General features: G+C 42.4%; 1 protein-coding gene across 1 annotated transcript; it reads left to right on the top strand.

Moving 5' to 3' along the window:
- Positions 1-102: 102 nt before the first annotated feature.
- LOC140487766 (small nuclear ribonucleoprotein Sm D3) lies at positions 103-12,555 on the top strand. Its single transcript, XM_072587005.1, has 3 exons — positions 103-301; positions 11,329-11,521; positions 12,360-12,555. The coding sequence occupies exons 1-3, from the start codon at positions 176-178 to the stop codon at positions 12,419-12,421; spliced, it is 381 nt and encodes a 126-aa protein (XP_072443106.1). The 5' UTR covers positions 103-175; the 3' UTR covers positions 12,422-12,555.
- Positions 12,556-14,037: the final 1,482 nt, after the last annotated feature.

Here is a 14,037-nt window from a genome sequence, read left to right as displayed (position 1 = left end):
ATCTCTGTCACACAGATAACGGAGGGCTTCCGGTTAGTGGTATTCTGGGACCTAGGAGGACCGAGTTGCGCGGTGTTTGCTGGGACAGTGGAAGATCCTTAACGCGGTGGTTGCTGGGATAGTGGAGGACTGTTAACGAGCTGAGTCTGAAAGGCGCGCTGAGAAAGTCTGAACTATGTCGATCGGAGTCCCCATTAAAGTGCTGCACGAGGCTGAGGGCCATGTGGTGACATGTGAGACCAACACCGGCGAGGTTTACCGGGGAAAACTGATCGAGGCCGAGGATAACATGAACTGCCAGGTAAAGCCGGCTCGGTGTGAGGTTGGCGGCCCTTGGGGCTGGGCAGAGGCTGAGATGGTCCCCGCGGTCTCACCATCAGCTCATCGTCTCCTTGTGGGATCTTGCTGTGTACTGTCTGACATTGACTGCTCCATTGGTTTTCAGGCTCTGGTCTGCTTTGTGCTGACGAAATGCTCTCTATAACCTTCAATCTTTCTGGTTTCTGAAAGGTTTATTCTCAATCTTCCCTCCTTTAACTCGCACACTTTCTGCCGCAAAGAACAAAGCGAATTACAGCGGAGGATAAAAAGGTCCTTCAGCCCCCCGAGCCTGCGCCGATCCAGATCATATCTGTATCCCTTTGCCCCTTGCCCGTTCATGTATCCGTCTAGAAACATCTTAAATATTGTGCCCACCTCTCCCACCTCCGCTGGCACCCACCGCCCTCTGTGTAAAGAACTTTCCCCATATATCTCCCCGAAACCTTTCCCCTCTCACTTCAAACTCGTGACCCCTAGTAATTGAGTTCAACACTCGGAAAAAGCTTTTTGCTGTCTATATCTATACACCTGTCTATATCTCATGATTTTGTGGACCTCAATCGGGTCCCCCCTTGACCTCTGTCTTTCTAATGAAATTAATTCTAATCTACTCAACCTCTTCATAGCTAGCGCCCTCTATACCAAGAAACATCCTAATCAACCTCCTCTGCACCCTCTCCAAACCATCCAAATCCTTTTGGTATTGTGGTGACCAGAACTGTACGCAGTATTGCAAATGTGGCCAAACCAAAGTGTTATACACCTGTAACGTGACCTGCCAACTCTTGTACTCCATACCCTGTCCAATGAAGGGAAGCTGCCTTGACCACTTTATTGACTTGCATTACCACCTTCAGGGAACAATGGACCTGAACACCCAGATCTCTCTGTACATCAATTTTCCCCAGGACTTTTATCATTTTATCCTTCCTATCCTTTTAATACTCCGGCTTGTAATATTAGGGACATGAATATGCTATTCAGCCCACCGGGCCTGCTCTGCCACCTCCTTGATGGCTGATCGTCTCCTCAATGCTGCTTCCTTGTATTATTTTCATGTTCCTTTGTCATTAGTCTTCAGTAATTGATTGACTTCTGTTTTGAACATGTTCACTGACTGCCAGTATTTACTGATCCAATTTGCCTACACATGCTCAGTATCACTTTATTCCCTACCTCTTCACATGTCTGTCTAAATGCTTCTTAAATGTTGCTATAAAATCTGTTTCTACTATCTCTCCTAGCAGTGCTTTCAGGGAACCTGCTATCAATTGTATTTAAAGACAAAATTCCTTTGCACAACTCCTTTAAACTTTTCTGCTCTTCCCTTATCCCATGTCCCCTGTTTTTCACATTTCCGTCTTGGGAGAAAGTCTATCCATGCTGGTCATAATTTTATATCAGGTTATCCCTCCAACTCCGACCTTTGGCAAAAACAATTCCAGTTTGTCCACTCTCCCCAATATAGTTAATACACTCCAATCCAGGCAACATCCTGCTAAATTTCTTTTGCACTCTCTCTAAAGCCTCCACATCCACACCACAGTGTGGTATCCAGAACGGCACAAATGTTTCAAATATATCCTAACTCAGGTTTTATACAGCTCTGACATTACTTCCCAATTTTTACTTTCAGTGCTCTGACTGAAAAAGGCAAGCATGCCAAGCACCACCTTTCCCACCTTATGCACTACAGGGAGTTATGGACTTGGACCCCAATATTCCTTTTTATTTCAGTGCTCCTGAGGGTCTTTCCCATTGCATTTCACCTCAAAATAAATCACCTCACGCTTAGTCATTGTAAAATCCATCTGCCATTTCCCTGTTTAACTTTCCAACTGAACTTTATCTTACTGTATCCTTGGTAATATTCATCACAGTCCACAACTTCATCAATTTTTGATGTCATCTGCAAACTTACTAACTAGACCATCTACATTTTCATCCACGTTGTTTATATTTACTGTATTACAATCAACACAGGGCTCGGCACTGATTCTTGTCCCAGCAGTAGCACAACATCTTCAGTGGTTAAATCACCTTGAAATTACTGTTAAAGTGCTGGTTGCCTGTCTAATTGCTCGCAGCTCCTGCAGGCTAGCTTTCCATTGATGTACATGCCCTTATCTCTTTGGGCACTTGCATTTCCCAACCTTTCTCTATTTAAGAGATAGTCTGTCTCCTTTTGCACCGAGGCGAATAACTATTCATATTATATTCCATCTGCTGTGCTCTCGCCTATTCACTTCTTGAAGCTTCCTTCCATCCTCATCACAATTTGCATTCACACCCAGTTTGGTGCCATCAGCAAATCTGGAAATATTACAACTGGTTCCCCACATTCACTTTTTATAGATTGTTAACAAATATGGACCTAGCACTGAGCCTTGTGGTACTACACTGTAACACCAGCCAAACTGAATGAAGTAGAAATTGCTGTAAAAGCTCAAGTTCTGGCAGCATCTGTGGACAGAAATCAGAGTGACTGTTTTGAGTCCAGTGATCCTTCCTCAGAACTGCAATTTTTGTTAATTTCTGTTTTGCTTCTGATTTCTCGCAGTTTGTTAGGTTTTATCCTGAAAATGATCTGCTTATTTTGTTTTTTGTCTAATAGCAAATAACCAAAGGGATCCAGACGAGTATATTTCCTCCCCCACCAATCCCGTGCACTTTAATATTACTTGCTAATGTCCTGTGCGGGACTCTATCATAAATCTTCTGTGAGTCCAAGTTCATCTCATGCGCTGGCTCTCCTTTTCATATGCTACAAGTAATATTTTCAAGAAATTTCCAACCTTGTTATAAACCTTTTATAAATCCATGTTGACTGCATAATTTAATATCGTTCTTTTTCTAAATATGAAGTTAGTGAATTTTCACAATAGGTTCTCATATTTCCCAACCACTGATGTCAAGTTGACAGGTCTGGAGCTATCCACTTCCCCTCTTTCTCTCTCATTAATTACTAGAGTTATATTTACTATCTTCTAGCCATCAGGAACCTTTCCAGAATCTATAGAATTAGGAACCACTAATGCACTCACTACCTCCATAGCTGCTTTTTATGTAGTTATTGAGGTGAAGCATATCTGGTCCAGGGAATTTATCAACTTTTGATCCAGTTAAATTTTTTAAGTACCATCTTTTCACTAATTTCCCTTGGCTCTTCAACTTCCATTAACGATGCCTCTTGTTTTGGATTATGAGTGCCCATGCATCTGGGGGCTTCAGCGCAGGAGGAGACCATTGACCTATTGTTAACCTCTCAGTACAGCTCAGCACTGGGGACTCCTAAGTTCATGAAGATGCTCCATGATATTCTCTTATGGACACAGTCTGGTGTCTCCTTTTTATCCAACTTGACAGAGGACAGCTATATGTGGTTATCTCTTAGCAATGGCAGTACTGAGGGAGTGTTAGAGATCAAGGCTCCATCTGCCCTCTAATATGGATAGAACAGTTCTTATGGCACCGTTATGAAGAGGAGGAGAATTTGCTCTGACTTAGCTGATATTTATCTCTTCTCCAAGAACAGCAATCCTTGATCATATTATTATAATGTTGCTGTTTGTCAGAGTTTGCTATCTGAATGTTCAATGCTGATTTTCTGTATTACCGCATTTCAAAAATACAGATTGTTGTATGGTAGAACAGAATGTGAGTATTGGTGAAAAAGGACACACTTTGTCAACGCGTGCAGTGATCGGGAGGATTGTCACTTAGGCTGGCAGTGTTGTTGGGCTTTTACATACTGGAAGCTGCACATGTTAATATGTTTGCAGACTGAAGGAAATTGCATGTACATGCACGCATGCGCACACACCTATTTCACCCTTACATTATAGGTGACAACCATGTCCAGATTCATTTCTCAGGTAGTTAACTGGTGCGTTCTCCTTCTACTAATCAGAGCCCTCTTGCCAACCAATTAGCATTCTTCTCTAATGGAGTATAAAGTTGGTTTTTCTCTTGATTTTATCCAGAGGATGTGACAGAACCTGATGGGGTCTTAACTGAGTTTTCAGAAAGAATCCTTCTCCCTGTTCTCTTTCAAAAGGATTTGGACCTTCTGCTGATGGAATTCTGAGCTTGTTGACCAGAATTGCCTGGAAGTTCCTTGCCTTTATTTTGTCATAGTCAAACTGTGGAACCAGACTCTTTGGTCCATGCTGACCATGATCCAAACTAAACTAGTTCACCTGCCTGTGCTTGGCCCATATCTCCTCCAAACCTTTCCACAACAACACCTGACAGTTCATTCACACATTTTAAAAAAAGTTACCCCCATGTCCTTTTGTTTTATATCATCTTCCCCTCCTGTTCAAAATATGTCCCCTAGTTTTAAACTCCCTAGAGAAAAGACCCTTTTAATGACCATATCTATGCCCGTCATGATTTTATAAACCTCCAGCCTTTCCAGTCAAAGTTTATATCTCAAACCCTCCAATCCCAACAATATCCTGGTAAATATTTCTGAACCCTTCCAGTTTAATAATATTGTTCCTGTAACAGGGTGACCAGCACAGCATACAGAATTCCAGAAGAGGCCCCCCCAACAATCTGTATAATTTCAACATGACTTCCCAATTCCTATACTCAAAGGACTGAGCAATGAAGGCAAGCATGCAAAATGCCTTCTTAACCATCCTGTCTACGTGAGATCCAAATTTCAAAGAATTATTACCTGAACCCCTGGGTCTCTACCGTGCAACACTACCAGAGCCCTACCATTAATTGTATATGTTCTGCCCTTGTTTATTTTACCAAAATGCAATTCCTCACATTTATCCATCTGCCACTCTTCAGCCTGTTCACCCAATTGATCAAGATCTCTTAGTAATCTTAGATAACCTTCTTCACTGTCCAGTATGCCACCAATTTTGATGTTGTCTGCAAACTTGCCATTCTGACCATGCTTTCTATATTCTTATCCAAATCATTTATATAAATGACAAACAAATGTTTACCCCCATCAGACTCTCCTGGATTTAGGACAGCACGGGGTTAAGCCCAGAGCAAAGCGTACAATACCCTTTTAAAACACAAAAATCAAAGTTTCCAAGACGTTTGAACCAAAATGAAACTCCAGTGACACTGGAGAAAGAAAAAACAACAAATAAACAAAGAAATGGCTTTTCTCAACTCTGCGCACCCCCTCCCCCCACTCTTGGGGAAGAGGCAACAAGGGGTCAAAATATAGAATAAATATTTCTTGTGCCCCTCCTTTTCCAAGAGCACAAATCCAAAATAAATGCAACTAAAAAGACAAAATGGAAACTTGTACTATGGAAAACAAAAGGATTTACAAAATCATGAAAGGCCTTGACCCCACTGATGAGCACCATGTGACCCCCGAGTATGGGCATAACCATGAGGGGGGGGGGGTGGCAGGCAGTCAGGAACAACGAGCCCTCTCTGGACCATGTTCCAAACTTTGATAATAAAGTTGCCGCTGCCTGGACCTGTTAATGGCCATCTTGGCAATGCCCAAGAGAAAAGCCATGTCCCTGCCCCACCTATAGATCAAGACCATGGGGTTGAAGTGCAAACAATATTTCAACACCTGCCCCTTCAAAAAAAACTAAAAAAGGACTTCAGATGAACGCACTCAACATATAATGGAAGACCATCTCCTCCATTTCAGAGAACATGCACCTTGTAAATTTGCTTAGTTGCTGTTGGCACATGAGAACAACCCTTCAACGTCTCTCTATCTCCAGCTGTTAAGTCAATTTTGTATTCAATTAGCAAACTCTCCCTGAGTCTCATGTGATCTAGCTTTAATAATTAGTTTAGCATGTGAAACCTTGTCAAAGGCTTTACTGATGTCCATCAATGTTTTTCTTTATTTCATTAAAGAAAACTCAGTTGAGTTTTTGAGACATGAATTTCCTGCACTAAACCCATGCTGACTATCTCGAATTGTTCCTACCTTTCCAAATGCATGTAAAATCTACCTTTCAGAATCACCTCCAACAACTTACCCACTACCGATGTCAGACTCACAGGTCTATAGTTTCCAAGCTTCTCCTTGCAGCCTTTCTTAAAATGGCATAACATTAGCCATTCTCTAGTCCTCTGATCCTTCACCCAAGTTTGTAGATAATACAAGTATTTCTGCTAGGAACCCTGCAATTTCCTGCAGTGTTTTGGATACACTTGATCAGGTCCTGGAAATTTAGCCATTTGTTTTTCTAAGACATCCAGCAGTTCCTCTCCTGTAATATGATCTGTTTTCAAAACACCAGTATTTATTTCCTTCAGTTGTCTCACCCCCCCCACCCTTTCTTTCTCAACTGTAAAAACTGACACACAATATTCATTTAATATCTCTCCCATTTCCTGTGGTTCAACACAAAGATTACCTCCTTGATCTTTGAGGGGTCCTACTTTCTCTCTCTCGTTGCACTCTTGTTCTTATGTATTTGTAGAATCTTTTTGAATTATCTTTAATCTTATGTGCCAAGGCTATCTGATAGCCCCTCTTTGCCTTCCTGGTTTCCTCCTTTAGAATGCTCCTACACTGTTTATACTGTTGAAGAGGCTTAGTTGACCATACTTCTATATTTATGATATTTTTTATATTCTTGACTAGAACTTCTATCTTTGTTCATCCATTGTTCCCTACTCTTACCAGCCTTGCTTTTCATTCTTAACAGAAACATAATGCTTCTGAACTCTTGTTATCAAACTTCTGAAGACCCCTCACTTATCAGTTTTCTCTTTTATTATCAAAGTGTTTCCTTCTCTATATGATTTATTCTTGGTTTTAATCATTCCTAGCAGGATTTGGCTCTTCAGGTCTGCTGTACCATTCAGTGGAATCATGGCTGATCTGATTCTGGTCTTGATCACACTTGTCTGCCCTCATAACCTTTTGAGTCCCTTTGTGTATCAAAAGTCTGTCTCATTCAGTCTGCAGTATATTCCACTGCTGTCTGAGGCAGAGAATTCCAAATGTGAACAAAACTCTGAAATAGAAACATTGGACAAGGATCCACAATGTTTGGAACTTTAACTTTCACTTGTGATTTTACAAAACTTAGAACAAGAGATGGAATGAGAGGAGCTTGGTGTTTCAATTTTTCCCTTTATTCCACTTCTGCTCTTCCCAATCTCCACCTCTCCAGTTTCAATGGTTTAAAGTTTCTGTGACTATTCATCATACTGTCCGAGAAGGCCCCTCCTCTATTGATTATAACCATCCTGATGTGTGCTGATCCAGAGCTCTGGTCCCTGCTTGTCAGGTGGTGTGTTGCTTCCCTGGTGCCAGGATCAAGGATGTCTCAGAGAGGGTGCAGAATGTTCTTAAGGGGGGGAGGGACCAGCAGGAAGTCATTGTACACATTGGAACCAGCGGTTATAGGATGGGAAAAGGTTGAGATTCTGAAGGGAGATTAGAGAGTTAGGCAGAAATTTAAAAAGGAGGTCCTCAAGGGTAGTAATATCTGGATTACTCCCAGTGCTACGAGCTGGTGAGAGCAGGAATAGGAGGATAGAGCAGATGAATGCATGGCTGAGGAGCTGGTGTATGGGATCACTGGAGTCTCTTTTGGGGTAGAGGTGTCCTGTACAAGAAGGACGGATTGCACCTAAATTGGAAGGGGACTGATATGCTGGCAGAGACATTTGCTAGAACTGCTTGGGAGGATTTAAACTAGTAAGGGGGGGGGTGGGACTCAGGGGGATAGCGAGGGAAAGAGATCAATCTGAGACTGGTACATCTGAGAACAGAAGTGAGTCAAACAGTCAGGGCAGGCAGGGACAAGGTAGGACTAATAAATTAAACTGCATTTATTTCAATGCAAGGCGCCTAACAGGGAAGGCAGATGAACTCGGGGCATGGTTAGGAACATGGGACTGGGATCTCATAGCAATTACAGAAACGTGGCTCAGGGATAGCCAGGACTGGCAGCTTAATGTTCCAGGATACAAATGCTACAGGAAGGATACAAAGGGAGGCAAGAGAAGAAGGGGGAGTGGCATTTTTGATAAGGGATAGCATTATAGCTGTGCTGAGGAAGGATATTCCCGGAAATACATCCAGGAATGTTATTTGGGTGGAACTGAGAAATAGGAAAGAGATGATCACCTTATTGGGATTGTATTATAGACCCCCCAGTAGTCAGAGGGAAATTGAGAAACAAACTTGTAAGGAGATCTCAGCTATCTGTAAGAATAATAGGGTGGTTATGGTAGGGGATTTTAACTTTCCAAACATCGACTGGGACTGCCATAGTGTTAAAGGTTTAGATGGATAGGAATTTCTTAACTGCATCCAAGACAATTTTCTGATTCAGTATGTGGATGTACCTACTAGAGAAGGTGCAAAACTTGACCTACTCTTGGGAACTAAGGCAGGGCAGGTGATTGAGGTGTCAGTGGGGGAGCACTTTGGGGCCAGTGACCATAATTCTATTTCTTTTAAAATAGTGATGGAAAAGGATAGACCAGATCTAAAAGTTGAAGTTCTAAATTGGAGAAAGGCCACTTTTGATGGTATTAGGCAAGAACTTTTGAAAGCTGATTGGAGGCAGATGTTCGCAGGTAAAGGGACGGCTGGAAAATGGGAAGCCTTCAGAAATGAGATAACGAGATTCCAGAGAAAGTATATTCCCGTCAGGGTGAAAGGAAAGGCTGGTAGGTATAGGGAATGCTGGATGACTAAAGAAATTGAGGGTTTGTTTAAGAAAAAGAAGGAAGCATATGTCGGGTTTGGAAAGGATAGATCGAGTGAATCCTTAGAGTATAAGGGAAGTTGGATTATACTTAAGAGGGAAATCAGAAGGGCAAAAAGGGGACATGAGATAGCTTTAGCAAATAGAATTAAGGAGAATCCAAAGGGTTTTTACAAATATATTATGGACAGAAGGGTAACTAGGGAGAGAATAGGACCCCTCAAAGATCAGCAAGGTGGCCTTTGTGTGGAGCCACACAAAATTGGGGAGATACTAAATGAATATTTTGCATCAGTATTTACTGTGGAAAAGTCTATGGAAGGTATAGACTGTAGGGAAATAGATGGTGGCATCTTGCAAAATGTCCAGATTACAGAGGAGGAAGTGCTGGATGTCTTGAAATGGGTAAAGGTGGATAAATCCCCAGGACCTGATCAGGTGTACCCGAGAACTCTGTGGGAAGCTAGGGAAGTGATTGCTGGGCCTCTAGCTGAGATATTTGTATCATCGATAGTCACAGGTGAGGTGCTGGAAGACTGGAGGTTGGCAAACCTGGTGCCACTGTTTAAGAAGGGCAGTAAGAACAAGCCAGGGAACTATAGACTGGTGAGCCTGACCTCAGTGGTGGGCAAGTTGTTGGAGGGAATCCTGAGGGACAGGGTGTACATGTATTTGGAAAGGTAAGGACTGATCAGGAATAGTCAACATGGTGTTTGCGTGGGAATTCATGTCTCACAAACTTGATTGAGTTTTTTGAAGAAATAACAAAGAAGATTGATGAGAGCAGAGCAGTAGATGTGATCTATATGGACTTCAGTAAGGCGTTTGACAAGGTTCCCCATGGGAGACTGATTAGCAAGGTTAGATCTCATGGAATACAGGGAGAACTAGCCATTTGGATACAGAACTGGCTCAAAGGTAGAAGACAGAGGGTGGTGATGGAGGGTTGTTTTTCAGACTGGAGGCGTGTGACCAGTGGAGTGCCACAAGGATCGGTGCTGGGTCCTCTACGTTTTGTCATTTACATAAATGATTTGGATGTGAGCATAAGATGTACAGTTAGTAAGTTTGCAGATGACACCAAAATTGGAGGTGTCATGGATAGTGAAGAGGGTTACCTCCGATTACAACAGGATCTGGACCAGATGGGCCAATGGGCTGAGAAGTGTCAGATGGAGTTTAATTCAGATAAATGCGAGGCACTGCATCTTGGGAAAGCAAATCTTAGCAGGACTTATACACTTAATGGTAAGGTCCTAGAGAATGTTGCTGAACAAAGAGACCTTGGAATGCAGGTTCATAGCTCCTTGAAAGTGGAGTCGCAAGTAGATAGGATAGTGAAGAAGGCGTTTGGTATGCTTTCCTTTATTGGTCAGAGTATTGAGTACAGGAGTTGAGAGGTCATGTTGCAGCTGTACAGGACATTGGTTAGGCCACTGTTGGAATATTGCGTGTAATTCTGGTCACCTTCCTATCGGAAAGATGTTGTGAAATTTGAAAGGGTTCAGAAAAGATTTACGAGGATGTTGCCAGGGTTGGAGGATTTGAGCTCCAGGGAGAGGCTGAACAGGCTGGGGCTGTTTTCCCTGGAGTGTCAGAGGCTGAGGGGTGACCTTACAGAGGTTTACAAAACTATGAGGGGCATGGATACATAAATAGGCAAAATCTTTTCCCTGGGGTTGGGGTGTCCAGAACTAGAGGGCATAGGTTTAGGGTGAAAGGGGAAAGATATAAAAGAGACCTATGGGGCAACATTTTCACCCAGAGGGTGGTATGTGTATGGAATGAGCTGCCAGAGGATGTGGTGGAGGCTGGTACAATTGCAACATTTAACAGGCATTTGGATGGGTATATGAATAGGACGGATTTGGAGGGATATGGGCTGGGTGCTGGCAGGTGGGACTAGATTGGGTTGGGATATCTGGTCGGCATGGACAGGTTGAACCAAAGGGTCTGTTTCCATGCTGTACATCTCTATGACTGTCTGCAGCAGGACTTGAACCGCTTGGTTCAGAGGTAGGGGTCCCAGCATGAGGCCAAAAGCTTGCACTGTGTCCCATGCTGCAGGTTTCTGCTCCAGTTCCATTCTTTCAGACTTAGTTATTATTCTGTTCCATTTTGGACAGATGGTTTTGTAGTCTCTGCATGTTTTAGAGCTGTGATTTTCTAGTAGCTTCAGCTGATGTCCTAGTGATCTGTTAAAATAAGTTGGACACTGCTGTGCTGGCTTTATTTTCCACTTGGGTTTCGTTGTCAATTATTAAATGTTAACATAGTTGTGCCTTCTTGGTTTCAGAGCTGATTGACCTTGTTCCCATTTGCTGTACAGATGTCCAATATTACTGTCACCTACCGGGATGGGCGCGTGGCTCAGCTAGAACAGGTCTACATCCGTGGCAGCAAGATTCGCTTCCTAATATTACCTGATATGCTGAAGAATGCACCCATGTTAAAGAGCATGAAGAACAAAAACCAGGGAACTGGGGCTGGCCGAGGGAAAGCTGCCATCCTCAAAGCTCAAGGTTCGTGTGTCTGTATCCTAAATCATCATTCTTCAGTGGCTGGTGCCATTAAGTTGTTCATTCCCTCTCACCCACTCCATTACAAGGCCTGCCGAGGTCCCTGCAGTATAGCTCTGGATACCCGGAATACTGAGCAATCACTGTGGGGATTAAACTCTCCTCTCTACTGCTAATGAAAGCATTTGGTGCATTGGTCAGGGTGCCTAGTTATGAAATTGACAAAGAGTGCATTTCTACTTGATGTGGTGTAGGGGTTCGTGTGGATGTAGCAGTGCAATCTAAATTTATGAATTGATTGCTGACCTGATTTACAGCAATGTAGAGTGAGATTCACTCTGTATCTAACCTCCTGCTCGCATCGTCCTGGGTATGTTTGATTGGAGCAATGTCATGGGGCTTTGCTTTCCGTTTAAAACAGTGCAGAGAATGTTACTTTCATTTTTAAAAGTGAAGTTTACTCTGTACCTAAATCTGTGCTGTTTCACATTTGGGAGAATTTGATAAAACAGTGTAGAAGAAGCTTGGGGCAGCTTTACATTGTCTAACCCTGCCCTGTACATATCCTGGAAGTTGTTAATGGGGACAGTTTATTTTCAATTTCAAAGAGTAGACACAGCTTTACTCTATCTAACCCATGCTGTACCTGCCCTGATAGTACTGGATGGGGTCAGTGCAAAGGAAGCTTTACTTTCAGCTTAAAGTGATAAAGAAAGCGCTACTTCAGTTTCGTTATAGTGGAGGCAGTTTGACTTTCAGTTTACAAGAATAGAGGGAGCTTAAACAGCAAGAGGCTGGAAGTGAAAATCCTATTTTTAAAAAATATTTTTTTTTCTTTCAGTGGCTGCTCGAGGCCGAGGCCGTGGGATGGGTCGTGGAAACATTTTTCAGAAGAGGAGGTGAGGCCATCTCTGCCTTTCGAATCACCCAGGAGGAATTCCAGGATTTTTTTTTGTGTATTTTTATTTTATAATTCCGTAGAATGACAAAGTCAGGTTTGTTAAGATATGTTGCCAATAAAAATGTTCTTTTCCATAGCCGATGTCTGTGTTTTGTCTTTGTAGATGGATGTGATTAATTATTGTGATAAGCTGCTCCTCTGACAGTGAACATGCTGAAATCTGTCTTGATTTCTCCTACCTCATCCTTTTTTACTGACTTAACTCCTCTACTTTCTGTCATGGACTGTTTCATCTTTGAATCTTACAAAATAAGCTGTGATTATCCGACCTATTATGTCCAAAAGAACCGTCTAAATAGTTTCACTCCTTTGTCCTGTCAGTCAACCTTTTTTTTTAATAAACCTTTTTCCAGTGTCTGTCAGACTGTAGTTCACTGCCAATAAAACTTAATTTCAGCATTGCTAAAAAGACATGAAGTTGAAGCATTTTATCTTGTTCATGTCAGTGCTAAAATGCAAGGAAACCAACTTTTGAAAGGGCACAATATGCAAGATTGGAAGGTTTTGTTTGGCATAGAAGTGTAAGATCCACTAATTGTCAATTTGTGCTAATTAAACTGGTAAGGTTATTGCCATGGGGAGTGCAGCAGGTAGGTAGCAGTTTTCTGCCTCTGTCCTCCTCTAAACAGTCTGGCCCGTGTACCTGCAAACTCAAGGCTGCTCTATGTGACGACTTGGAGCTTCTAGCATGCATGAATAAATTGCATTGTGAGCTCAAATAGTACACTTAAATTGGTTTCCAGTATAGTTCTGAGTGCAGTCAGGATTGCTCGACAAGTGGTGTCCAAAGGCTGAATCATATTTTAAGGTTGAACACTGTTATGTGCTTTTGCAACTGCTGGCTAGGCACAATTAGCACACTAGCCACTGCGGAAACTACAAGTGACAAGTTTGATATCACTTAAGATGTGTAGCTTATGTAGCTGGCATCACATTGGCACTGAAACCCATAGCACACGTGTGATCAGCTGACAGTAGGATGAAGAGAAGATTGTATTGTCCCCAGTGAGAGATAAACACTCCCTATAAATGCAGACAGTCTTATTGAACGACTGCCTGGCATTTGCATCCCACTGGGACCTAGCCAGATAGATGATGATGTAAGGGGGTGGGTCTTCTGATTGAAGTCCCATTTTATTCCGGGCTCTAAACGGCTGCAAAATTTTGACTCTGTGAACAACTATATTGTGGACAACAATCACAAGTTGGAGAGCTTTCTTATCTCTTCCCTAAGGGAGGAGATGCACGAGTGTGTTATGCAGCTGACAAGGGTGTCTTGATTATTCAGCAAGTGCTCACCCAAGTCTCCTGACACTGATTTAAGATGGGGATCCAAAGCTGGTTCACTCACTGACTACATATGTTCAGAATTAAGACCCTGTCCTCTGCAGGAAGTTGGATTGTGTTCCGACATTGAGAGTTTTGAACTAAACAAAAGACTGAGGACAATAGTTATCTAGAGGATTTTTTTAATGGTAATGTCTTATTTGCCACTCTCTGCAGAATAAATTGTGACCTTTGAAATTAGAGAGATAGTGGAATAACAGTAATGACGAGT

Source organism: Chiloscyllium punctatum, chromosome 17 (genome assembly GCF_047496795.1).
Source record: "Chiloscyllium punctatum isolate Juve2018m chromosome 17, sChiPun1.3, whole genome shotgun sequence".
NCBI lineage: Eukaryota > Metazoa > Chordata > Chondrichthyes > Orectolobiformes > Hemiscylliidae > Chiloscyllium > Chiloscyllium punctatum.
This window is presented reverse-complemented; position numbering and strand designations above follow the sequence as displayed.

Bases quoted from the DNA above. Each gene is read 5' to 3' on its own strand.
- LOC140487766 (XM_072587005.1), top strand. From the start codon at position 176: ATGTCGATCGGAGTCCCCATTAAAGTGCTGCACGAGGCTGAGGGCCAT. The intron at 302-11,328 runs GTAAAGCCGGCT...TTTGCTGTACAG, and splicing joins AGGATAACATGAACTGCCAG to ATGTCCAATATTACTGTCAC. The intron at 11,522-12,359 runs GTTCGTGTGTCT...TTTTTCTTTCAG, and splicing joins TGCCATCCTCAAAGCTCAAG to TGGCTGCTCGAGGCCGAGGC.